This window comes from Phaethon aethereus (assembly GCF_964289735.1).
Source record: "Phaethon aethereus genome assembly, chromosome: 3".
NCBI classification, from domain to species: Eukaryota; Metazoa; Chordata; class Aves; order Phaethontiformes; family Phaethontidae; genus Phaethon; species Phaethon aethereus.
The window spans coordinates 23,767,599-23,795,477 of record NC_138576.1 but is presented as its reverse complement, the minus strand read 5'-3'; the positions used below and the strand labels follow the sequence as shown (position 1 = coordinate 23,795,477).

Here is a 27,879-nt window from a genome sequence, read left to right as displayed (position 1 = left end):
TTTGCTAGTCTCTTTCAAAGGTATTAAAAAAATAAAATAAAAAAATCAAACTCATTTTTCTTCAGTCTAGTTAAAATACTTCCCAGAAAGAAACAGCTGCAACAGCTTAAACTTGTTCTCGTCAGGAAAAAACCAAAATAAAACCAGGGGACGAGCACTCAGCTTACAAAGCGCTGATTTGGGTGGGCTCAAGTTTTGCAGTTACTCGCTCACTCCCCGATTTCCAAAGGGCAGGCAGCAAGGACGGAGGTGGGAGAGAGCAGGTAACATGCACTGGATGGAAACACAGACAGTGAGGCTTTTATTCTCATCAAGATAAGAAGCCTGCAAAATGAAAATAAGGGTCCCTCGGAAGAACGCCCTGGCCGCTGCCCCGACATCCTCCAGCCACGGGGTGCCGCAGCAGGTAAACAGCACGCAGCGCCCGTGGCTCCTGCGTGTCTGTCCCTTGCCAGCACACACCGCCGTGCCCTGAGGGTTTGGCAGCGACTCTGAGCACTGAGCCCAGCCCTGCCTGTCCCCGCCGCCCTCCGAGCGCAGGGAGCCGGCAGCGGGAGGGCGCCCAGGTCCCAGGCAAGACTCCCCTCTTGCAGAAAGGGCAGAAGGAGAGGAGCCGAAGAGCGGGGCTCCTCGCGACCTACAATCAGACAGACGCAGCGAGTGCAGGCACCCACGCTGTCCGTGTCTTTCTGCCTCCCGTGGCACAGATGCAGCCGAAGATACTAGACCAGAGATGTGTCACAGACTGATCATTTGAATCACGCCACCTCTCTTCTCTCCTTAATAAATGGTACAGACTTCTCTTTGATCACAACAAGCTTTTATTTTGGGTTTTTTTAAGCTCAGCCACCTTCAAACAACCAGAGTGATACAGGTCTAATACAGAAAGGCAGGAAACACTGGTGAACAGTTTTGTGACTTTTGAGCACCTGAAGGATCCCAGAACTGCAAGTCTTGGCTTACCCCCATTTGTTCTTCACATTATTTTCCACACTCATTTACCACTTACACTAATACAGCAGCTGCAAAAGAAGAAAAGGTGAGGAACCGCCCACAATAAAAAATAATGCCATTTTTAATTTCACTTTTATCCAATTTGAGTTTTTTCTTTTTTTATGGAGCTTCCGTTTAATATTTTCATCTTTTCTTTCCCTGCTGTATTTTGTTGTGCACTGTCACTCCCACACTGATTCATGTCTCCCTTAAAAAGATGGTGTTGGCATTTGAGATTGGATTGAGGAGCAGGAAAATACAAGTGAGAAAGGCAAGTGTTAGAAATCAGGATAACGTCAATGACTGACAGCACTGTGGGATACGTACATGTCTCTTGTGGTTGCCTCGCAAAAAGGAGCTGGGAATTCCATTTTTACACTCAGAATCACTCTGTTCTTCATAGCTTTCAAACTCACTTGAACTCCACCCATATTCCAGTGAGCTGTTTCCGCCATCATCACCGTTTTCAACATCGTCATAAATCATTTCCTCTGCAAGAATTAAACCAAGAGAGAAGAACGCTACACTGAATTTTCCGTCTGTTTAAACATCAAAAACTTGTTCAGGTTGTAATATAAAGAACTATACAGACGTTTGTACACCCATTTTTAAATGTGAATTAAAGGCAATATTCCAACAGCCAAAGTAGGCTGTCTTTGTTTCAACAAAGTACTAAAAGAGGACAGTGTTATGGGTACACACCACGATCCTTTAAATAACATGCCCTACTCAAACTACACTGTTCTGTCCAAATTCCACGACATGTTTTAGAAGAAATTCAAAGGAAGTTCAAACTGTAGCTGTGAACACACATCTCCACTGAGAAGAAGCATACTTCCATTTGCAAGCTTGCCTTTTGTCCCTAGGAACACCTTCATCATCAGCTCAAATGACAAATGCTAAAACATAGCAAGAATCAAACGAAAATGTCACTATTTCAAGCAGAACAGATCAGACCAAAGTAACAAGAAACACGTTACACTATGGTATTTTATGACTTGTCATTCTTGCAACTCCACCAGTCACTAGGAGCCTCTCAAATCTGCAGGTTACCTTGCCCATAATCTAGCCTAAGAACTTGAACTATTAAGCTTTTCAAGGTATAGAAAGCTATATTGCAAAGGCTGTCCAAAGTATCAAAGACATGGGTCTTTTCGTTGGCACAGATGTAGAGTACGACAAATTGATTCAAAACAAAATGGAAAATTTTTAATGCCAATTACTTATCAGGAAACAGGCATGCACTCCACATGAGGCATCATTTGTCGTTACAAACAGAGAAGTGTGGACACTTCTGTCAGGGAACCCTATTGTCAGAGATTATAACGCTTCATTTAAAACTGTCTCATTAAAATCAGTAAAGAGAGGATGTTCTTTCATTTTAAGATTGATTTTTTAAATATAAATAGAGAAAAAATATGCACTTGAAAGAAAAGCTGACATATTTTACACATCCATCTAAACCCTGGATTTTGTGATTTTAAAACTACATTTTGACCAATAATAATATTTTAAATATTAACTAATGAAATTCTTTATGATTAACACAGAGGAATCTCCTCTAATTTGGAAGAATCAAATTTTAAGATTTTTTTTTTTTTTAAATCTCCATTCATATCTAGACTGTCCTTAAAATATACTTACTGAAGAAGATATTTTAGTGGTAATCTAGCACAATGAATAATTTTAGAGAATCATCATAGTAAGTCAAAACAAGTTAAGACTTACATAAAAGTCAAATTTTGCAATGCCAGTATTGAGGCAGGATTTACCCAGTGATTTGGTGGATGTATCTTTTCCATGTACTAATGTAGACTGAGCTCTGACTGCGACTTTTTTGGAATAGTTGTGTCTTCCTGACTAAATATACAATAATAAACATCAGTATCATGAATGTACAAAGATGAAATTTCCCTCACTACTTATTTCTCAGAATCCTTCAACGTCTTTGGGGACAAATGGAAAGCCAACATTTTAATTAACATCTTCTGGGTTAAGCTGAAAATTCTGACCGAGCTGCTCAACAGAGCTTTGTTCCACGTCCCATATGGCTCCCCAGCTCCGCCTCCTGGCCTTGGTGTACTTGTTTCCTAACTGAGCAGCGACAGCGCAAAGATGTCCCTGCCCAGAGCAGCACAGTCCACCAAGGGACCTTCCAGTAATAAAAGCATTCAGGTCACGAATGTAGCATAATACTTTCAAATAATAAACGAAACAAATTTCACTAATGATTTGTAAAACACCTTGACTGAACACCATTAAGGAAAAGAAATTAAAATGTTACAGCTTTAACGATAGATGTGCTTTTCACACAAGAAAGCTTAAGTGTTTTCTCAAATCATTATCAACTTCAAGATGAAACACCAAGACCCTCTGAGAGCCATGACAAGTAGATGCTGAGCTCCTAATAAGCCGATCCACTCAAACACAAAGTTAGTAGCAACCAATCTTAAGCACTTAAGTCTTCACTATAACCAAAAACGGCAAAACAAGTCTGAGTGAGAACTCATCGAAATAAGCTTCTTGAGCCCTAGCTCCACCACTCCCAGTAAAGGTAAAGTCTTGGCTCCACCAACTTCTTTAAGATCTATTCTGTCCCTTCCAAACATGGTCACACCATCAGGAGCTGGGTCACTCCAAAGCTGAAATGAAACATTTCTGTAGAATCACAGTCAGGATGGTAAACAGACACTCTGAATCTCCTCTTCCATCTATCAGATATTTTTATGTTGAAGGAGGACTTTCAAGAGAAGAGCAGTTCTCTGTATAAGCATGACAAATGATGTATTATCATACGTTATTTAACTATTTAAGACACTCTTTTCCTACCTACCTTGCCTTGGTTAGGTCTCTATAGCCACAATACCCAACACTGTAATTCTCTAATATACAGAATACTCAAGCATTTAGGACAGTATCTATAGAACAAAGCAGAATTCAGCTTTTGAGAAGAGCAGTGTAGGAGACCTGCTAGGATAAAGTCTTTCAAGAGTTAGTTTAATTCTGAACTTTGTAAGACCTATCGATTATTGAGACAGTGTTAATTCCATTTACGTATCTTCTAGGTACTAAATGAACGTATCTATTCGGTATACATGCACATAATTCCATTATATATTGCTTTCAATGTGGGCTGTGTTAGAAAGACCGCAAACCTGGTTCAGAGTCTGAATTTTCTCTTGGCACATCGTCATAAATTACTTCATCTGGGTCTAAAAGCAAAACAGAAAAAAAAAACCAAATGAGAAACCTCCTAAAATTTGAATGGTACCAACAAACAGTGTTTAAGAGGCATTTGGACAGTGCTTTAGCTTTTGGTCCATCCTGAAGTGGTCAGACAGTTGGACTAGATGACCATTATAGGTCCCTTCCAACTGAAATATTCTATTCTATTCTAAAGGATTTTGGTTATATTGGCATATATGAATACAATGGAGATATAAATCATTCTCCAGTAGCATTTTGCTAGTACATCTAATGATCATTCAAATAATGCAATAATGCACAAAAGCAGTATAAAGTATTTATGAAGTTTCACACACTTTTATCTGCATTGTTTATGATGACCTTTGGAAGCCTGAAATCAGAAATCCACTTCAACAGCCAACATTTCTCTCTCGTTTTTACAGCACTATGGTATGTTCTGTGCTTGTCAAGGGCTACTCATTGCTTTACTAAAGAGCTGTAGAAAAGCTGTAATAGACGTTTTTAAAAAAGAACCAAAACATTGTAGTACATTAAGAGGCAAAACAAGGATGCATTCAGTCACTTCTTCGGTCACTTCAAGTGACATGTGAGATGAACCTCCAGCCCAGTGTGAACAGCTGAGAACAGGCATGATAACCTGTCCTCAAATCACACAGTCTCTGTTTTGGTTTAAAATGCAGCTGCCAGCCAAGGGCACACACTAGAAAAAAGTGTCAATTCCTTCTCTTCCACCTTTTCCAAGAACTTATTTGCCAATTACTGCATGAGAAGAACAATTTCATACACAGCCACAGAGCAGACTCTGAACTGGAGCAAATTTCCACTGTACACGTATTGATGGAGCCAAAATACACAATTTTATTACACTGCTGAATGTTTGAACTGGTATAGCTTGGTTCTGGAACACATCTGAAAAAATATAATAAAAGTGAACATGGACATTCCTGTAAAATATATGTGCATATGGATACACACATACTGTTGATCACAACTTAAAACCGACCTTCTTATAGTTGTACTTTGGTGTTCACTAATACTTACTTTCCATCCATGCTGTATTTGCAGGATCTGCAACCCACTTGGCCAGAGCGTCATCCTCTTTCTTGACCTGATTATCTTCACTTGGAAAAAAGGCCATAAAATAAAAGCATTAAGAGCTACATCATAATGTTTTTAAACAACTGTGAAGACAAGACAATCGGTATCTTGCTGCCTTCCCATTCCCACTCCAAGGCTGGTTCAGTATGTAATTAGGAGATCAACGGTCTATTCTATTTAACAGTCTGACAATTTTAGTCAATAAATTAAAAACGCTTCCCTTCCAAATTCAAGAAATATTTTGCTTTTGAGTTCTTCTACCAGAACACAGAAAACTTTCTCTTCGAAAGCAGTGAAGTGAGAGATGCTTTTTCACTGTAAATAACACTAAAGACTTTCTGGGCTACATCAGGAGCCCATTGGGCTTCACGAGGCTGTTCTCCTCCTCTGGTTGGTACTGGTGAGGCTGAACTTGCAGCAGCATGTCCAGTTTTGGCTTCCCAACACTCCCCCTGCAGAGAGTTGTGGAGAAATTGAAGTTGGGGACTAAAGCACAAGGCTTACAAGGTAAAAGGTGGAAGACACAGAACTCATGTAGTGTGGCGAAAAGGATGCTATGGGATGATCAACAGCACCTACAACTATCTGAAAGAGAGCTACAGAGGTGATGGAGTTGGGTTTGGGTTTTTTTGATTTGGGTTTGTTTTGGGGTTTTTGGGGCTGGGTTTTTTCAGTGCTACACAAGTGATACACAAGATCAACAAACTGCACATTGGAAGATTTGGTTTGGGCATCGGGGCGGCAGAGGGAATCACCAAAGTGTAGTACGGCAGGGAAGACTGCCCAGGAAAGCTGCAGCATCTCCATCCTTGGAAATTTTCAAGGCTCAGCTACCAAGGCCATGGCTGATCTAATGACATGTTGGCAGTGGTCCTGCTGAAAGCAGCAGGCTAGACTACAAGATCTCCAGCAGCCTGTTGCAGCTGACATTGCTATGACTCTATAAAAATTAAACTTAGTTCCTTCAAAAATGTCATGCACAGGTATATATACAAGACTTCAACCAGTGCTGATTGTGGTACACAACCAGAGTTACGGAGTTAAGAAAATGAAAATAAACAAACACAGAAGCATCACACAATAAAAATATTTATCAAATGTAAGCTTTCTTAGGAATTAAGGTTTTACAAATCATTAAAGACGCTGAACTGGCAATCACCTATTTTGAGGCTCCTCTGAGTTTACAGAATTACAATGACATTCTTCAGTTGCTGACTGCATACCTGCAAAGTAGAAAAAAAAATATAATCACAAAAATGCTTGGAATAAAATGTCAACGTGGTTCAAATGGTATGTTTTAGCATAAGAAACAGATTTTACTAATGAATAATCTACTTCTATACAATATTTTTATTCTTAAACGCATCTAAAAAAATTTCTTCACACTATCCGTTTTTGCAAATGAAAGAATTCAGAAACACAGCAATTTGGTATAAGAGCTGCTAGGAGGAAATTACAATGTCTGATGCATTTCATTCTAATCTCTCAAACATAAATTCCTCTACAAGAAATAACCACCACACAAACATTTGCTTTTACTTGCCAATATTCCTAATGGTGGTAGACAGAAAAGGCTGCAAAAAAAGTACCATAGTACATGGAATTACAGTAGAATTGCTACCTAGCTAAAACTAGTACATCCAAAACACAAGAAAAAAAAAAAAGGCAGGATATGGGGAGCTTTCTGTTCCTCCTGCTCTCTTGACATTAAGCTGTCAGCTTTGCCAATTCTGGTTACAAAATGGGGGATTGTTCCTGTTTCTGTAATAACCCATAGTTATTTCCCTTTCAAGTTTCCTCTTCTCTCTTAAAATTATACTAAAGGACAAACAAAATTCATCAAATCATCAAGGGAGAAAAATCCCACAGCAACTCTAAATCCACAAGGATTGGAAAATAAACAAACACACAGACAGAAGTACGTATAGAAAAGGTAAAGGGACGGGAACTCTGCCATGACCTAGATAAAGCATGATAAGGTATGAAAAGAAACCGTTTGGCTTGAACGCTGAACTGGCTCTGGAAATTATTTCATGACATTAAAAGGGAATTAGCATTAATCATTCTTAATGGCAAGATAAGACAGGAGTTCTCCTTTGTACTATATGTTGTAATATGGTGCCAGCAAAACAAAGGTCAAGCATCACCCGCTTAAAGAAGGGTTGAGGAAGAACCGACTGCATACATTTGTTTTTTCTTATGCACCTTTACTTAGGTATCTCAATCCTAGTATGACAAACAGACTCCTGTAGGAACTTTTTTTTTTTTTTTTTTAATAAACAGACATTTTTCTTCCAAGTCTGACAAGAAATTTTAGTTCATACTGCAGGGTAAGAGTTCTTCTTCTATTTTGACACAAAATCTCCCACACACATCCAGGCTGCGTGCTACACGAACATTTACAGAACAGCAGAGGTATCTGAAGTTAAACAAGGATTCCTTTCAAATAAAGCAAGGTGTGTAAATACAGTACCTTCTTCATCTACAGAAACACTGCGTATTATGACAGGACTGGAGTATGCTGGCAGTATCACAGGTAAATTAGATGGCACAGCATAGCCACAGGGGACAGGAACAGAATATCCACCAGACAAGTTTGGACTTGCACATTCATCTTGAGGACTTGGTTCTGGTGATGAGGATGGATCCTTGTCTTGGATTGGTGAAATATTTATGACTGAGTAGGGATTTACTTTGGCTGGAGTGCCTTCAGCAGCGGGTCCTGGTGTTTGTAGCTTCTTGCTGTTTTCTAAATTCTCAGCCCCTTTAGTTGAAAAATTAAACAAAACCCCAAAGTTTTATTTTTTATACCTGTCCAAGCTGCTTAATATTGCTCGTTGCAAACATCCTAAACACCGATATGATTCTTACTACACAAGTTGCTTACAATCTATGACTCATAAAATTCCCACACAGTAAGTGCTGTCCTCCCCATTTTACAGATGAGGAATGCAACAGCAGCAAAACAAGCTGGGTTACAAGGATGCCCATGGAAAAAACTGGATTCTAAATCCTGAATAGGAGGATTTCTGACAAGTAGCCAGGGTCCTTTTTCACTTGTCATAAGCTCTTTTCACATGGGAGAAAAGAGCCTGAAACCCTGAAAGTTTGTTGTTTTTTTTTTAACCTGGATTCTAGATTAATTTTAATCTTATAAACAAGGAATATTTTAGGAATAGCCATGAGGAGAGAAAAAGTTCACTGGAGGGATACTCCTCAAAGAACAGTCCTGAAAATGATCTGTTAAGAAAAGGGGAAAGTAACTTTCCAAGTTTTCCTCTCCGAAAATAAATTCTGTTCTGTTACACAACGTTCCTGGTATTTCTTGAGACAAACTGAGGTACAGCAGAACCAAGAGCCTCCCTGAAGTGAGCTGCAGAACTGCATCCCAAGCGACCAAAAGTTCTTAAGCTGTAAGTACAACTTCACAAAAGGGTGAGCGAGCAGCAAATTTTCAGGGAAAGATGGTGTTTAAGTTCCAGGTTGTCAAACTGCATCGTCACCTGAAGAGTTACCTATCTTTAATTGCCATGAGCACAATGACTTTGCTTACAAAAGGAAATTGGATCAAAGTCAGCAAAATCAGCTGTTGTTTATTTGAGCAGAATACAGCTATTTCCAGACTGGGAACATCTATACGTGTTGTAACAAGTGTTTTAATGTTTAATAAATAAGATTTCTGTTTATGAGCAAAATTCATACCTTAAAGGTCCATTTATTTTTATGCACTTCATCTTAAGATCAGCAACCAGCAAGTTTAGCTGTAAAAGCAGCTTATCTCAAGCCATCCATATGCCGTTAGAGCTGCAAGGGCATAAAGTTTTCCTGTGGCATGGCACTGTGGCTGAGACCAACCCACTGGTTTGGATGGCACAGTTGGATGGGAAACCTCACATTACATGTGATGGTCATTTGCCCTGTCAAATCTGTCATGAGCGTAACTAGCAGTAATATTCACAACACTTGCTTGTATGGTATTTCCATGGAAACCTCTTTTTACATGTATTTTTATTGCATCGTCAAGAAAAGGCATTCTATAATCAGTCTTGACAATTTAGCCTCGTCGATGCACAACCCGACAGACTGACTTACCTATGGCATTAGCCTCTTGGTGCTCCATGTTACTTCCAGGATCAGGAGGAGGTGGCACAAGGGCTTGCCTGTCTGCTTCCGGTATCTCATCTCCACTGTCAAAGTCAAACTGTTCTCCCTCATCCTCCTCTTCATCATCCATACCCATGGCTTTTGGTTCATGCTCTAGAACTGTGCAGAAAGACACGCTTTTGGTTGTTTGCTCTTAATAATGATTTCATGGGCCCAGTAAGTGTTCCACATTATGAATGAAGCTTATACAATGGACCCTTAGATTTTTAGGTTACTGGAACAGAACAAAAGCTCCTTGACATGTTGATAAGCTCATGCCGTTTTCAATAAATGCTTTAGTGTAAACAATGGAATTACTTGGAAAGCAATTAAGAACTAATAAGACAAATACTCTTGCTTTCGCTATAATGAACTAAACCCAAAACATTTTTAGGAAAACACTTAAGCAGCCAATGCTTTAAATAAGAGAAGTTCACAGATGAATTTATCTCTACAGGGACTTTGGGATTTTATAACCTCAAGTCATTTTTCCTTTCTAACTCAAATTTTAAAGTCTATTCTTCCTTAACAGTGTCAAAATGGCAGTGACAGTAACTTTCTTCACACACACCATGAGACACCAGCAAATTGGTTTTCCTACTCCAATTCGAGATAGCTTTAAATCAAAGACCTTATGCAACACGTTATTAACCCTATTTCTACACACAAGGTGCACTTTGGCAGGGAGGTGACTTTTCGGCTCTTACCTTCGAAGAAGCAATGGCTGAAATAATTACACCCTAATACAGCTAGGAAGTGGAGCGTGGGGCTTGGTTTTGTCTTCGCTTGTGAAGACCCTGCAGCACAGATTTGGCACCGTGCACGGGGCTGGGGAGCAGGAAGAAGTGCTGGGGGGTTTCCTTCCGTGCTCTAGTTCTTACCCACAGGAGCCTAGAGAACCTACGAGGATTTTAACCCCCTCATTGCCTTACCACTGCTCTTTTTGCTGTGCGTTCATCTCGCAAGAAGCCTGCCCACAGCATCCCCAGCTTCTGTCAGAGACGCTGCACAGAGGAGGGATAGCCAGAGCAGCTGCTGGGAGGGATGCCCAGAGCTGCCAGCTTCCTCCCTGCTGCCAGAAGCCTTCACTGCAGCTCACCAAAACAAAAGGGCTTCATCCCTCCCTTCCTAGATCTGCCTTAGCTGTTCTTCCAGCTGCTGGAGGAGAAACTCTTACCAGAGGTCCCCTTGAGGCAGAAATGTCATCTGTGGAAATTCTTTGGCCCCGCAGACCCTCCTCCGAAGCTCTTCCTTAAACCCATGATCGACACCTAACTTTTACCACAGGTGTTCAACAACGTATTTAAAATGTTATAAAACCCATGTAACTATAGCAAAAAAACATATACTAAAATAGACACGGGTGTAAATGCGCCAATATGTTATAAAAACATACATGAAGTTGATAGGGTTCCCCCCACCCCCTCTTCAGGTAACACAATACAAAAAACAAAGTCTTGCAAGGACGATCAGATCTCCCGAGTCATGATGATATTATCAGCTCATCTACCATCCAGGACACGTTTTGTATCTTTATGATAAAGCCCACACAAACCACAGCTCTAGACTGCTTAGATTGTCATGGTAATCAGCATTCTTGCCAAGGCTTCTGTTTCTCCAGGCAGGCTGAGCCAGCGTATTTTATCACAGCCACAAATAACAAGATCTTTCATGCAGCCTCTCTGTAGGACAAAAGTGAGCTAATTGCAAAAATAGTAAGGAACAAAAAAGGGGTTATCCCGCATTTATTGTCATGGCTTATGGCTGAGACAGCAAGACGTTTAATTTAATTTTGCCGCTTTTTAAAAATCCTTCTGTACAAAATCAGCCTTTGGATTAAGGCTTTTCATTTTTGCTTTTGTCCATCAGCAATTTTTTTTTCTGAAAGATGCAAAAAATCCTGCAGAGCTCTTCTAAGTGATTCAAGACAATCACATTATTCTTCCCAATTCAGCACCCATCTGACTAGACTGTACTACTTGCTGCTTGACAATATCGAGGAAAAGAAAGAAAAGGGCAGCAGTGGTGGTGTTTTATTTCTCGGTTTTTTTTTAAATTTCTTTCTGTTTTCTGTATGCCTGCATACTTCACATCTGGAGAACACAAACCTGTGAAATACTAAGCGGGGTGAGTTTTGGGATAACCGCAGGCTAAGCAGGTCAGGAACGGGACGGCAGTCGCCGGCAGGTCACAGCCACAAAACCACAACTTCTCACGTACTTGTACGACGTTAAGTGAACCAGGGCAGCCACCACTTCAAACGCATCAAGCAGCTCCGTCCCCGCGTCGTATGCTGGGAGGAGGGTGAAGATGAGGTTACTGGGATGAGTCGGTCACGTCCGCAGGACTAGGCCACTGGCGGAAACTGGGGCGTTGCCAGAGCAAGGCTCCGCTGGGAGCCCTGGGCCCACCTGCCCGCTGCAGGTCAGCTCCAGGCCTCGGCGAAAGACGAAGCGTGTACGCTTACGAAACGTCCGCGGCACACGGGGAAGGGCTGCGGGAGCGGCAGGTACCTCTGAGGTTTTGTGGTTGTTAGGTGAGGGACCTTCTGGTTCCAGGTGCTTCCTTGGGCATCTAAAGTAACGCGCGTATCAGATGCCCGATAACTCTCTACTCCATCACTTTTACGCTGATGCAATTCCCCAGACTCTCGCGTCCAGCGCAGCGCCATTTGTCAGAGACAGACAAGACCTGCCGCTGGCAAAAAAAGGTAATTTGAGACACTAAAAGCGAAAGGAATGACTCGGGACCCAGGAGCAAAACTTGGTCAAGCAATGCACAATTCCCCTTCACCACGCCTCCCTATTCCCCCTTAAAAAGCAACCAACCCATATTTTATAATCGTGGGATTAAATCTTAACATAGGAATTGAGTCTCAGCTCAGGTAAAAAAAAATTAAAAATTGAAGGTGCCACCTAATTTTTTCTGTGTTATGGCTGTTAATGCCACCCTGTTTCACTTATTCAGAAACCTTTACCTTGCATCATAAATAAACAAGGCACAGAACCCTCTAATTGGGCACTACAGCCTGGAAAGGTCCCCTAAATCGCATCACTGATGGGACAGTGGGTTAAGATTACAAAACAGCCAAAAAAAAAAAAAAAAACAAACCCAAAACAGATCAATTCCTCTCTCAGATTACACGACCTTTAGCAAGGGCAGATTGGAGACAAATATCCTCACTTCAGAAAGCTTTAAAATCTATTTCAGCTTTGCATCACTTGTGCATTTGCTTAATTCTGCAGGTATAAAGATAAACTTTAACCCTTTAAATTTACTGATCACTTCAGTCTCATACTTATTAAAAGCTTAAAAGAGAATATTTTTATTCTAAAGGGCATACTATTTCATTTGATGGAAAAAGTATTTTAAAAACAAAAATAAAGAGAGGGTGGGGGGGCTTTTTGCTTCAACTAAAGAGCTGCTCAGCACTGCAGATAAATACAGATTATGTCATACAAAAAAAGACATCTTGAATAAGTGTAGTTTTGAAAATATGTACTTTTTCTACATTGTTTGTGTTACTTCAAAACAAGACACACATGTACGAAAGCACTTATGAGGTGCTACAATAAATTAGGAAGACACACAGCATAGTTACACTTGGGCTGAATCTGGCTACAAAAAATCACCACAGATCTTGCAAAGTTTTATGCTCGTGAAGAAAGGCCCCGTTCCTCCAACCCTTCAACTGTAAATGAAAACTATCTAACCCAAAAAGTGCACTTCCAGTCAACTGTGCTTGCAGAGAAAAACTGTGGGGTGAGGGGGGGGGATTTCCAAAGACACACTCCCCCCAAAAAAATCAAAACTACTTTTTTTTTTTAAACTTAATTTTAAAATGTACTATTTTTTTTTTCCCAAAGTAATAACCACAGACTGCTTCGCATTACAGAGTCTGCCTGGAATTACTTCGAATAATTAAATTAGTTACTAAAAATCCAATTTGCCCTTTCACCACTACTCACATCCTTAACTTTACACGTGCCACCCAGAGGAGTGAGAATACCATAACTGATTAAACTTTTTCATCTTATGCCAATACCAGTCGGGAGTATTTGCTTTGCAAATGCTTCAGGGAAATTCTTGCATTTTTAAAAAAATTCTGTTTGGAGTTTTAAAGCATGAAAAAAAATTAAATCTGATATAATGGGAAAATTGTCTTCAAGTTAAATTCAGTGTGAAAGTACAAATTTAGGTTTAGAAAAAGGAATATATACTCTCATAATTGTTAGCACAACATATGGATTTATTGACTTTTTTCTGTGGTATGTTATTGAGTGAAACGACTTTTTCTTAAGCTTACTTCAAAAACCAGCTAACTTAGCCTGTGTTTACAAGGACCTGCTGGGGCACAAGCAAATTTAAACAATTTTTGGTTTGCCAATTGCAAAGCATTCTTGGCATCATATGCTTTCCCATTCATTTTCCTTAAATAATTTATAGTTCAATGTAACGCAGCTAAAGAGTTAAAAAAGTGAAATTAATTTTAAAGCCAAAATTAAGCTAGTGAAGTTTTATTACCAGTTTTATTCAACAGTTTATTTTAGAGATACAGAAGTAAGACAAAATAGCTCTGCACTTACTACCAAGTGCACTATGAATACAGTGCAAATCCACAGGGAAAAAAAAAAGTACCCCAAAACTCTGTCCTCCCTTGCAATTGTGTGAAACAGAGATAATCCTGAAGAAGTTAACCGAGTTTCTTCCATGGAAAACCATGATAAAGGAAGAAAGAAACAGAACTCCAGGCAGGAACAGTTCAGCAGTCTGGAGCACAGTAACAACAAACCTGGAAGCCCTGGACAAAAACAGGGACACTCCCATCAAGAAACAGGAATATTTTATGTTATGTTTTAAGGTTTGAAAAATATCTTTAGAAATCGAAATAAGGCTTCTATACAATTAGGAATGTCATCCTTGCAATCAGTTGTAGTCTTTTTTTTTTTTTTAATTAAAGTTAGGGAACTATGGAACAAAAAGAGGACATGCATCTATTACATTTGAAAGACTGTATGACAAATAATTTTCTAAACACTGCAGGACTTGGTAAATATGCATTTTCTCAGAAGGGAAAACTATTTTTCCTTTCTCCATTTAATAGCCACTTTTCTTACAACATGTAAATGTTTTAATTTTTTTATTATTTGGGGGCGGGGGCGTGCTTTGGACTGTAATCTCTTCTGTATATTCTCTGAATGCCAATTTTTCTTTTTTTTTCTAAACAAGAAACATTTTTAGTCACTTTTACTGTATTACCACCTTACACTGACCAATGAAGGAAATAAGTGTACAATGCTTCAGGTAGAAAATATCTAATTAATATTTAGTGGAAAAAATATTAATACAGTTGAATCTAAAGCAGACTGGCAGGAGCTGCTAGTTCTTATTCCAATGTGCAGTTTTAAAACACTTCTCTTTTTTACTCATGTATTTCGGAGTGCAACAAGACACTTGGGCCTGCATAGACCCACCTTCCTTCAAACTGAATTCCCCAAATGTTTCAACATTCTACAAATTCTTGAGTGTCTTGAAATACGCAAAACATTTCAGTAAAGAATATTTTGAAAGTTTACTATCCCAGAATACTTTTAGGTATTATAAAATTTGATAACTTACAAAGGTTACAAATCAAAGCAAATGGCTGGGCATAGCAATCAGAGTGCTTATTATTCAACTTTAATACATTCCAGAGATTTCTCAGATGAGATATGCTTGCCTTTTCAGCCGCTTATTTCTAGTTAAACTCTGCCCAGCTCCTTGTGCAAGTGTAGCAGCCACCGGATAGAAATAAAAAAATGGAAGTATGCAGATACCAGGAAAAAACTGAATTTTTAAAGTTATGACTTTTGTAAAACTAACCATTTGGGCCCAAACAAACCATGCTGAGTGTGCTCGGTAACGAACAGGCTCTTGAGCTGTTCACTTTATTGCAGGTGTAATTTCGTAGCAGAGGATTGGCATTTGTCAGGAAGGCGAACCTTGTGCTACGAAACACTTGTGCCCACAAAGGTTCCCCGATTTGGCCAACTTGCAAACCTTTGGAAAATGACGGTCGACTCATATTCAGCAGGAACTTGCAAAAAGGTTTTAAGAGACTCGGTCGCCACTGGACAGCCGCTAGTTTCTCCCAGCTTGTTAGCACTGATTAGACTGCTTTCCTACAGCTAGGAACCAATACGGTATCTTCTACCTGCTCACATCTCCCACTTCTGGCCATGACTTCTTCGGCATCAAGAAGTTGAATATTCTTTCACTCTGGTACCTGGCTTACGCATCTCCCGCCTTCCCCAAACGACAGCTCTACGGGCACCGGCACAGGGCGAGGTGTGCAGGGTGACCGGCCAGGGCAGGAGGGATCCCCTAAGAGGAAGGCTGGCTTTTAGGAGCAAGTACTCCTGCAAACACTGCCCTTCACCGGCGCTTCCACGTCACAGCGTGACATCTGCCAGCGCGCCACTGGCATTCACCCGTCCGCTCCTCGTAGGGCCACGCGGGGGGAAAGCCGCTCTTCCGCGGGGGGAAAGAAAAGTCTAAAGCAAAATGGTGTATGCAAAAGCAGATGGGTGAGCACTCCTTCCCATGGGAAGCGTTACAAGTCTCTGTGGAAAACAGTTACAAAAACAAAACAACACAAAACAAACCAACAAAAAAACCCCAACAAAACTAAACAGTACATGCAAAAAGCTTTTCCAGTGATGGAAAGAAAAGCAAAACCACATGAATTAACAGGATGTCCCTGCAAATAAACAACACGGAAATAAGTAAAAATTCCTCTTTAGTACTTCATGAATACACACATTACATAGTAATTACGTTGTCAAGCATGCACAACAGATATGACCCTTCTGGAGAAAAAAAACAAACTCGAAACTGAAGTCAAAAGAACAATGAATCTGCCTGCTCAAGTTTCAGAGAGAGACTACTAACAAGAGCATGCCGAATACTAAAGTATTTTCCTCCTTGAAAAACAGCCCAGATATGTGGATGTTAGGAAAGATTTACAAATACCAAAAGCATTGAACCTTACAAACTACTCACAACAGTAAAAATTAAGTTTTAAGTTAGCTAAAAATTAAGAGAACTCAGTTGCAAAAAAGGAAGATTTTCTATGATGAGTAGCTTTGACCACATAGTTGATATATTTGTGACAAATACCATTTTTAAGGAAATTTCCACATTGAGGTGAGTCTGGCTTATTCTTTATTTCTTCATATTTTTTCTACTAGATACCATCTAATAATATCTAGTTTTTCAAATAATTACTTTTTACATTGAAGCTGCTGTTTAATGGTTTGAGGAATATGCATTTCTCTAATACACTCTGTTTAATTCTAATTAGCAACATGAAACTGCTGTAGCATCTGATAATACCTTGGACTGAAAAGACTTCGAGAGTAATTGGGAGTCCCGTGAAGCAGAAAGTGTCAGAAAGAGACCCCGGGGGCCTAAAACAGGGAGCATGAGATCCCACTTCTACAGAAGTAAAACATACAGTTCGGGTACATAAACTGTATGTCATACTAAAAAGAACAGAATGATTATGTCCTGTAAGTCCAGGACAACAGTGGAAATATTTTGGATTTCAGCTGGCTTCTCACTGGCTTCTGTTACCCTTCCACCCAGCATACAGAGCACTATATAGATAGACTGACTTGTAAACAACGTTTAATATATGCAAAGTTTGACAAACCGATTATCCCAGCAACTAATGAGGAGGGACTTCTGTAGCATCCTCTGTCTCAGCATTCATTTTCATTATTGTCCTAATGCATCTTGCTCCTCTTTGTCCTAACATCCTAAGGTTCTGTTACAGCTCAATAAAAGTATACCTCTGGAATTCAAGCAAACTTGGGAAACAGTAATTCTTATATCAAGAGTCACTAACTTAACTCTCCAAAATCCTGTTTTACAATGCCATTTTCCACAGCTTCTACCAGAAATTCTATCGCCTTAGTGGACACTGGCTTGAGCTGGGCAATAATGGTGTTTCCTTGGGACCTTTCATCCTCAGAGTCCTTCTCATTGTCTCCTTTCACTAGCCGTGGAGGGGCAAGGAAGGTCTGCCTTGGCCCCAATGTTGGCCAAAGTCAACCACCATAACCGAAGGTCATGATTCAAAGCTTCAGCAAGTCCACATGGAAGTCAGAAAGAAATGTCTTCCAACATGAAGAGTCGTCTTAAGCATTTGGCTGGCAAGTGTTCATGTGCAGACATGAGTAGGTCAACATCAGATATGCAAGTGGGAAAGAGCAATTCCAGCCAAAGTTAATTTTACTTCCACCTTCCTTTGCAGTACAGGAGACTGCTAAGATCCTCTGGACACATTACACTGAAGCGATTAACTGGTCCAAGGGGAAATTTTTGTGTCACCACTTGGATTTCCCTTTGTCTCTCCCTCAGACATGCAGAACTGGGAAATACAGAGACTGGGAAGTCACTCCTCAGTGCGGGCATCCCCATGGCACAGGACAACACACGTCCTTCTTCCACCCCCTGGAGAAACCTGTACCAGCATAACAAAAGATTTTTCAGGAACTATCATAGAAGCATTAAGGTTAGAAAGGGTCTTCAAGATCATCAAGTCTGACCATCAACCCAACACCACCACGCCCCCTAAACCATGTCCTGAAGTGCCATGTCTACACATTTTTTGAACACCTCCAGAGATGGTGACTCCACCACCTCCCTGGGCAGCTGTTCCAGTGCCTGCCCACTCTTTCAGTGAAGAAATTTTTCCTAAATATAGCCACTCTAAACCTCTCCTGGCACAATTTGAGGCCATTTCCTCTCATCCGATCGCTAGTTACTTGGGAGAAGAGACCAACACCCACCTCACCACAACCCCCTTTCAGGTAGTTTTAGAGAGCAATAAGGTCTCCCCTCAGCCTCCTCTTCTCCAGACTGAACAACACCAGTTCCCTCAGACGCTCCTCGTAAGATTTGTGCTCCAGACACCTCACCAGCTTCGCTGCCTTTCTGTGGACACAGTCCAGCACCTCAATGTCCTTCTTGTAGTGAGGGGCCCAAAACTGAACACAGGATTCAAGGTGCGGCCTCACCAGTGCCGAGTACAGGGACACGATCACTTCCCTACTCCTGCTGGCCACACTATTCCTGATACAGGCCAGGATGCTGTTGGCCTTCTTGGCCACCTGGGCACACTGCCGGCTCATGTTCAGCCGGCTGTCAACCAGCACCCCCAGGTCCTTTTCCGCCGAGCAGCTCTCCAGCCACTCCTCCCCAAGCCTGTAGCGTTGCATGGGGTTGTTGTGACCCAAGTGCAGGACCCTGCACTTGGCCTTGTTGAACCTCATACAGTTGGCCTCGGCCCATCGATCCAGCCTGTCCAGATCCCTCTGCAGAGCCCTCCTACCTGTGAGCAGATGAACACTCCTGCCCAACTTGGTGTCATCTGCATGCTTTCACATAACCAATCAACAACAGATTGACAGATCATATTTAACAATGGGATGTATTCCTGCAACAACCCTTTGACAGATTAAATCATCTTCTGTATTCATTTTAATGAAACTATGACAAGGTCACATTTCCTGGAAAGATTATTTCAGTGAGGAAGAAAAAATAAAATCTATATAGGTGGCTGAAGGATTAAAAAAAAAAAAAAGTTTATCAAGTATATTTTCCTCAGATTGCCAGGCATATTTTCAGTTCCTCTCTGCAGCAAAAGCAAGCAGCACCTAATAAATGTTTCATTCAATAATTCAGACACTTTATTTAACTTATCATAATGCAAACAAGTTTTTACCCATGCTCACGCACAAGAATCATAACAATGTATAAAAAAAGTTAATCTCTGTGTAAACTTGTCATGGTTTAGCCCCAGCTGGCAACTGAGCACCACGCAGCCACTCACTCACTCCCCCTCCCGCAGTGGGACGGGGGAGAGAATTAGGAAAAACCTCGTGGGTTGAGATAAACACGGTTTAATAGGACAGAAAGAAAGAAGGGAACAATAATGATAATACCAACAAAGGAATGTACAAGAACAAGTGATGCCCAATACAGAAATTGCTCACCACCCAGTGATCGACAGCCCATCCCCGAGCAGCGATTTCCGCCCCCCGGCCAACTCCAGTTTATGTACTGGGCATGACGTCGGATGGTAGGGAATATCTCTTTGGCCAGTCTGGGTCAGCTGTCCCGGTTGTGTCCCCTCCCAGCTCCCCGTGCACCCCCAGCCTGCTCGCTGGCAGCCCAGCACAAGAAGCTGGACTGTCCTTGACGGCTCAGCAACAACCCAAAGCATCAGCACATTATCAACAGTTCCTCATCCCAAATCCAAAACACAGTCTCACACTGGCTTCTGTGAAGAAAACCAGCTCTATCCTGGCTGAAACCAGGACAAAACTGTAGAATAGAATCATTATAGAGGCTTTAGGCATGGTTAATGAATATTTACTGGGATCAGTGAAATAGAATTAAAAAAAAAAAAAAAAAAACACAAACCAAAAAATCCGTCAGTTATTTGGGAGCAATTTAGCCTGGCCAGTTAACGCTCTCTTTACATGTTGTCTCACTGCTTGAGTTAAAATTTCAGAATTTAGCTTACAGAAATATTCATTGCAAGAATAACCAAAACCCAATACAAATTCCTTTACAATTTGTTTGTCTTTTAGGCAAACAATACTAGTTACCCCAGGCCAAAGTATTTTGGTTTTGCTGCCATCCCTTGCAAGCCCTTTACCTTATCATCAATTGCTCTATTTGCGCAACATGTCTGGGCCTTAACTTGCTAGCTGTGTGCAGGGACAAGTCCAGCAGTAAAGTCACCTTACAGAGCAGCTGAGTGAATAGAAAAAACAACTACAACTTATTATTCATGAAGAAAACATCAAATACTATCCAAAGGATTAAGTCAAACTCTCAGAAATCTATGACAGTGAATCACATGTGATCAACTTACACATTATAAACATCTAGCAAAGACTTTACTGGATTAGTTCAAAACAAATTAAGATATAATTACATCTATGTGAACTGTGTTTTCTTTGTAGACGCTAAAAGCATAAATAAGTTTTTAATCAATCTATTTATTTTCTTTCTATTTCTTCTTCTTCCCAACACTCAAATACACTTGGCTAGAAAAAAACCCACATAATTAGGAGTGACATGTGACACTGTAGCTGCATTTTTGCAACGGAAATTTTCTTGTTACTCTTTGTTACACAGCTTGTCTGAATTGTCACACAAAATAACTGATCCTTACCTTAAACAATGCATTTTCCTTTATTTACCGAGAGAAATGTGATCTTTAGAAATAAATAAATTGTTCTGTTACAGATGGGATGTCAGACACCAGCAAACTACTGCCAGCTTCAAAAACAAGGGACCATTCATAACTACAATTCATATTCTGTTCTCATTCTTCTGAAATCTTGGCTCCTCTTTTACCATCATTTGTAACTGTCTGTATGCTGAAAATAGATATCTAACAAACAATGCTGTTTAGCCCAAGACCAACTCCCTTTATAGCTGCAGTTTAATTTAAGCAGCGTTCTTATTTCAATCCCCCAATCATAATAAGTAATGCCTCTTTATTTTACTTCAGTCAGAAATACAAGCTTATGTCCCTGCAGTGTTCGACACTTTCCAAACTAAATCGTAAAACATACAAGTGCTTTTCTTGTCAGTATTCTAAAAGCCCCAATTTAACTGCCTCTTGTCTCAGTCACAAAATTATCTTGTTAAAACAGTTAAAACCTAAATAAACTATGAAATCATTCACTCAACAGCACAAAAGGTAACTAAATAATCTGAAAGAAATATATATAGCACACAAAACAAAAAGCAGGTCCCCCAGCAGAGAAATACTTGTCTCTACAGCGGAACATGGCAGCCGTCCAGCAGCTCCCTACTAGGGTTAATAACAATTTTTTTCTAAGTTTGGTTTTTGTTTTTTTTTTTTGTTACAATATGTAAAGTCATCCCAATGGGAGCTTCCTTTTATAGGAGTGTAGTTGTTCCTGCTTCACTCTTACCCCTAGACTCAAGCCAGACTTCCTTCTCAGGGACAGAGGAACTATGACTATTTTAGTGTTCCGGCACTGGCAGGCAAATGACAAAAAATAACCACAGAAGGACACAATCACAGCACTTGATCACATACAGGATATCCCGATTTAAGTCCTTGGCCTCATCGCTCTATGTCTCTCCATATCAGGAACAAAGAAATATCCTGCTCACAGCCCTAGAAAGCTGATCATTTATATAAAAAGGTATATAAAATGCTTTTACGATCGGTGTCTAGGAGATATCCTCAGTCTGTTTTCAGTTTAAAAAAAAAAAAAGTTCATCCCCTTGAAGAACAACCTCAACCCCAGACTTCAGCAGAAGAAGGTTTCTCACCCAGCTTTACCCACAGTACTGGGGACAGTGGTGTAGGTGAGTGAACATCCAGCTCTGCACTACACTTGGTCTTTAAGGGCAACTCACGCTTCCCAAATGTAGAAGAGTTACAAGTTATTCTCAGGTAAAGAGAGTATTTGGCAGTAATACAGAGACTATGCTATCAAATTCATTCTCACAATGTCCTTGTATGAGCACTTAAATTTCAGTATTTCACTTTAAAATTTTAATATAAATAATATGTTTATTTCCTGTAAATAGCTAACAAAATGTTCTGTCTGTTCACAATTCAAGAACTGTACTACAATGCAGCCGTACTCCAAATCTCACCACTACACATTAACCTACCTTGATAGACTCAATTAATTATAAAAGAGAGCTTAAAGCCTATTTTAGCTCTTAAAAACTGTTGTAAAAGGCAACTCAGTGTAGGACAACTGGGACGAATTGCTGGCAAGTATAGCCAGTGTGAGAAATACACCCAAATGTTTTCTACTAGTTGTCACAGAGAAATCGTATGACGTATCGTGCCACGTACCAGAAATAGCGAGGGAGAGACGTACTCGGAGATGAAAATGCAAAACCTGAAGCCTGAGACTGAGAGTACAGCCCCACCTCCAGCCTCCCCTGGGCAAGCAGCTGTATCCATCCTGCTGAGCAAACAAAGCTGGTTTTCCTTTTGAAACAGGCCCCGGTAAACACCTCTTAAGTCCCCACTGAAAGAAAAAACTTCCACTTTGCACGATCACAGATGTTTTTCCAGTAAAGAAATGAAAAACAGCCAGAGCCCGTATCTCCTAATAAAGCAGTGATAGCGCAAGCACAGGCCACCGCACGTGAACACCGTCCCAGCATTAAACATCCAGCCTCCGCTCCCAGCTGGGCAGTGTGAAGATGGCTCCTGTACAGAAGCAGCACTATGTGATTCCTGATTCTCAGAATTACCAGCTTTTTAATTCCTTGCTGCATAGTGCACAGCACACCCTTTTCTTGCCTAAATGGGTTGGGCTAAGGACACTCCATTACAGCAACCAATTGAAAACATAATTATAACTTACAGCCATGATAAAATTTGCCATTTTAACTTTGCTTTTAATTTTTTTTTTTTTTTTTTTTTTTTTTTTTGGTGGATAGAGAGAACACAAATCATCCTCTATTTCATTTCACAAAATAGCCATGGAAATCTTTTATGTATGAAACCTTAAATACCAGCACTTTGTGCATAAATTCATATGCACAGACACACTAAAGAAGGGAACGTGAGCTAGCACTATCATCTCAAGGGTCAATTTTGGAAGCAGCTAAGCAGCTTTTTGGATTACACTCCTAGCCAAGGAAGCCTTTGCATCTACCTCCCTCCAACTGCTCCTGGGCTGCTAACTCATACATTCATTCAAAATATACAGAGAAAAATACTAGGCAATTTTTAATCATGGCCAGAAGAAAAATCTCTTTTTAAAGCAGAGGGAGTACACAGGATTAACTTTTCTAAAGTTCCTCAGTATTTGAATTTGCTCTAGGGTAAGGGAATTAACTAGCACAAACTTGTCACTGCCTAATTAACAATGCATGAATGGAATGTCCAAACAGCTCTGAGCAGATACATTGCATAAGCATAATGGATGAAATAAATAAAGATAAAATATGTTATCCTCCATTCCTTTATCGAATATAGTTTTTCCCTATCAAGAAGTGGCAGAAGAAGGGGTCCACTATTGACCCTAACTGTACCTTAACTTAAACAAGGTAGAGATTCAGATGGTTTTTGCTAATGAAAAGACATTATTTAACATGAATTTAATCACATAGCTTTCATGTATATTCTCACAACATCCCCATGACAAAGATGACGGTTTACCAAATTTTTCCCCTTTGTATACATTAGGATCGATCCAAATAAATTTGTGGAAGTTACTTGTCAAAACCATAGGAAACCTACTTGACAAGAATAAAATTGAGATTTATAGTGCAAAGTATACACTGGTAAATGGAAAGGAACCCATACAACTTTCAGCACTACAGCTATATTTGTTAGGACAAGAAATAGGTGAAAGAAAAAACTCCCATGATATCAAAAGAACATTAAAAAAAAATAAATAGCAAGTGACTTCACCTGTGGCACCAGTTCAGGATTTTAGAATCATTATGCAAACACTAAAAAAATTTTTTTTTTTGATGTGTCAAAGGGTCCTGCACCCAGCGGGATCCTCATCCTCACTGTAAGCCACAGTAACCCACTCACATGCCCACTGTCTGAAGGCACTGGCAGGTGCTGCTCATCCCTTCTGAGCAGAAACCATGGGTGGCCAGTGTAAATGCATGCCAAAAAAACCCACAGCCATTATCAAAAAATCTTGTATGTTTCCTTCCTTTAATTGTTATGTATATTTGCGGTTGTACTTGGCCCTAAAATCCTCACTTTTTTTCCACCTGCAAAATGGCTCATGAGAATTATCTAAAAGTGAACTAAAGTGTATTTTGGTGTAATAATTAATCTTTACTGACACTTCCTTTATTAATATGCTTTTTTAAGAGAGTTAGCAATGGAAAAGTAAAAAAAAAAATACAAGTTCCAATAGTTTCAGACAAAGCTTTTTGAAATGACAGGGAAAGTATTCATTGACGCAAGATCAGGTAGAGCAGAACCTCAATTTATGTCAAATAAATCTAATCCCAGCCTATTAAGGAGTGACAGGTCTGAAAATAAGGATGCGATACACATAGTTCTACACGTCACAAAGAGCTTTGCAGAGAAAGAACCTGAATTCTGGAACTGTACCGAGCTACGTCACCCTGCATTTTTGTCAGAGTATCCCACATATGCTGCACAAAGTTGGAGCTGTTGCTGCAATTATTATCTGTCTTTCAAAAACGGCAGCCCCTGCTCAAGTGGGAACATCGATTCCTTAGGGATGAGTCTTCCCCCACAGCACCACACTGCTTTGGAGATGAATTATCCAATAGAGGCAGTTCCACAGTAACTGTCATTAAACAAAACAGAGCTAAATTCAGGGTCCTGATCACACGGATTAGGACAAAGACAGGAAAAGCGTTTTTGCCAACAATAACCTCAGTGATATCTCAGAGCATAAATAAAACTGTCAACAATGCTGGCCAGAAATCTAACTCGTTAAAAGCTGATTTCACAACTTTCTGTTTCCTTCACATTCCCAATTTCCTAGGTGGTAGCTAGTAGCAGACCTCTATCTGTGGCAGTGCCTAAACTAGAGGGAAAGAAGTTTTGATCCAGGATGGCAATTCCCAAATTCCAAGAGAGTTACGGCTCAACAAAACTAAGATAAATCCTCTTTCATACTTAAATGGCTTCATACAGGTATAAATTCTGTGTGAACAATAAATAAAATGTCCTATAAGCAATAATGTATATTATTAATATATATTAATATATACATATATAAATGTATATAATGAGAGTGTAAGTCCATAAGTAATAATGTCCTATACAAGGGACAGACAAAAAAATTATGAGAGAGTCACTATTTATACAAACTATACTAGCAACTTTACCAAAATAAGTACAGCTGTACCAGGTTCAACCACCGGTCTCCATAGCCCGCATCTCCACAAACTTGTGCTTTGGGATGATCAGAACAAGCATGTGATACTGCCCCTAAGAAGCCTCCCAGTCCAACTACCAAAAGCCAAATCATTTTAAGACTTAAAATACGTAACAACTAGCACTACACAAAGGTGTGTTTACAGGAAATCAAACAGGAAAAAAAGAAGAGCCATATGCAATATTCTGATGGAGAGAGCATAAACGCAGAGGGCAATGACATGGTGTCTTTGTACATCCTAACCTTTGTGCGCTCTGAAGCCTGGGCTATACCAGTGGCCATACAGTTACCAGCATACAGCAGGCAAGGGCCACCGAGTGCTAAGTTTACAGAACCAGCTCCATCCAGCATATGCAATACTCTTCCATAAATCTCCGTACTCTGACCACACATGCTTCCCCTCTGCTTCTCATGGGAATGCCTGCTGGCTAGAAAACTGCAGCATCAGAAGGTCCTTCAGCCTCAGCCCTCAGCAGGCGTCGCCCAGATTAAGTATGCTCGGTGGAAGCAGCACGTGCCCTAATAGAAAACAATTCACCCCTCTCTGTCCTCTCAATTCAGACTCCAAATCTGTCCAGGCATTTAAGACACTGGTCCAAATATCCTGCCTGTGCCACAGCCTTCACTTGTTTTTTCTCTACCAAGTGCATAAACACTTGAAGCTACCAAAGCACATGATGAAGATGTGATGATAAGGTCCACACAATGTTGTCTTAGAAAACACATATTTGCAAATTTGGACTGTAAAGACCAATTGCTCCCCAGGTTTCCTCCTGTCGTGCTCTCGCAACACCAGCAAGCAGGGTCCAAGAACAAGACAGGGTAGATGACAGCTCATGTTTCCTCAAAATACCACTGTGACCAAGTCTTAAGGTGATACGGGGAAAGGGAGTGTCGGGGAGGTAAAAACACTTTTGGAAATATAATCAAATTGTTACAATAAAATTGGCTTAAAAATCAAACTATTTCAATTACCTTCTGGTGGTGGGGGAGGGAATTCCTCTGTGTCCATCCTAATGTATCCACCACGCCTTTAGCAGACTGAAAAACCCTGCAAAAATGAAGGGAACATGTTTTGTAGATGAACGTAATTTCCAAATATTGAGACACTCCTTTTCAATTTGGCCATGCTCATACCTATTAGCTAATGCCATTATGGAAGAGAGGAAATGTGCCTGTCTTCTTGCTTCAAAATACATCTAGTCCAAATTTTTATGTACACAGCTCTCAGTACCGGAGCCAATTCTTATAATGATCTCAATAAGCCAGCTGAAGAAAGATGAAGTTTTCAAACTATTTGGTACTCTGCAGCTCCCACTGTGACAATCACAGGCAGATTACTAAAACATGTTATTTCAATGACTGTTGGAGTATATATTCTGTTTCAAAATCTTCATGAAGGGGGGAAGGATAAAAATTCTACAAAGCTCATCAGTTTTGGTGATGCTTTTCTCCATTTGGCAATGAGAAATCACAAGCTTTAAATATAACTTTATACACAGCTTCTTCCTTTCTTTTTTTTTTTTTTTTTTTTTTTGCAATCTTAAAAACTCCACTTGAGCCCCTTTACTTCCACCTCTCCGAGGAGAGTGAAGTACCAGTGAGCAGCCTCCTGAGCACCTTCTCTTTCCTCCTCTTTTCTCAAGTGCCGTCCATCTTGTGTTTTAAGGAAAATAATAAACCCACAAAGCATTCACATACTTTGGTCATTTCCCGTAATAGTACTTAATAGTGATATTCCAGTATCACCTGGAAGGAAAAACTGGACCTGTTGTGCTGAGTAATGCACATACTCTGCCTCAAACCCATTCTCACTCTAACTCAAGAGACAGCATTATCAGAAAGACAGACTTCAGAACAAGGCTGAGGAGGGAAAGTAAATTTTCCAAAGCTACACAAGACAGTTGAAGAGACAATGCTAAATGTTCTGTCCTACTCTTGAGTAGTCCATAGATGTTAATCTCAAGAAGCTACCGTTTATACTTGCAACAGCACACAAAGCAGCTCAAGCCCTTGGAAAGTCTCCATAGCCAAAGTATGAAAAGAGTAAGTTGAAGGAGAGAGTAAAATTCAAGGTACAGTAGAGAATTAATAAACTAAATTAATCAGGATACAGAGGTCAGATCAACTGCCACTTACAGAAGTGGAAGCGAATGGGAGTGCCTCAAAAAAGCATCCAACCTTAGGAGATACCAGGCAACTTGCCTCCCTGACATCAGGTATGCAAGGGCAAATCGTCAGGACAGACGTGACAGGAAGGATAACAACTCTGGTAGCACAAGACCTTCATATGATGAGACAATTCATAACAACTTGCATTTTCTAAGCATACAAAATTCTCTTCTAAATCGCCTTAAGCTTTGGTAATTCTTAATCAAATCCTAGACAAAACCAAGAAGCTTCGGAGCCAAGGCTCAGAAAGGATTCATACACATATACATCTGTCTACAACACACAAAATATTCCATTACGTGCTTTCACTATACAGTGT

General features: G+C 40.2%; 1 protein-coding gene across 3 annotated transcripts in view; it reads right to left on the bottom strand.

Annotated features, from left to right (window-relative positions):
• ARHGEF10 (Rho guanine nucleotide exchange factor 10) overlaps positions 1-26,400 on the bottom strand; it is a gene marked incomplete at both ends in the record, with an annotated part of 99,971 nt that extends 73,571 nt beyond the window's left edge. Inside the window, 7 exons of one of the 3 annotated variants that reach the window (XM_081998390.1) lie at positions 1,321-1,484; positions 4,149-4,205; positions 5,242-5,321; positions 6,458-6,521; positions 7,772-8,054; positions 9,383-9,561; positions 26,364-26,400. In XM_081998390.1, coding sequence (XP_081854516.1) covers positions 1,321-1,484; positions 4,149-4,205; positions 5,242-5,321; positions 6,458-6,521; positions 7,772-8,054; positions 9,383-9,561; positions 26,364-26,400 — 864 coding nt within the window. Of the gene's footprint in view, positions 1-1,320; positions 1,485-4,148; positions 4,206-5,241; positions 5,322-6,457; positions 6,522-7,771; positions 8,069-9,382; positions 9,562-26,363 lie in introns of all 3 variants that reach the window. The other 2 variants (XM_081998388.1, XM_081998389.1) reach the window with 2 other exon arrangements.
• Between the last annotated feature and the right edge of the window lie 1,479 nt (positions 26,401-27,879).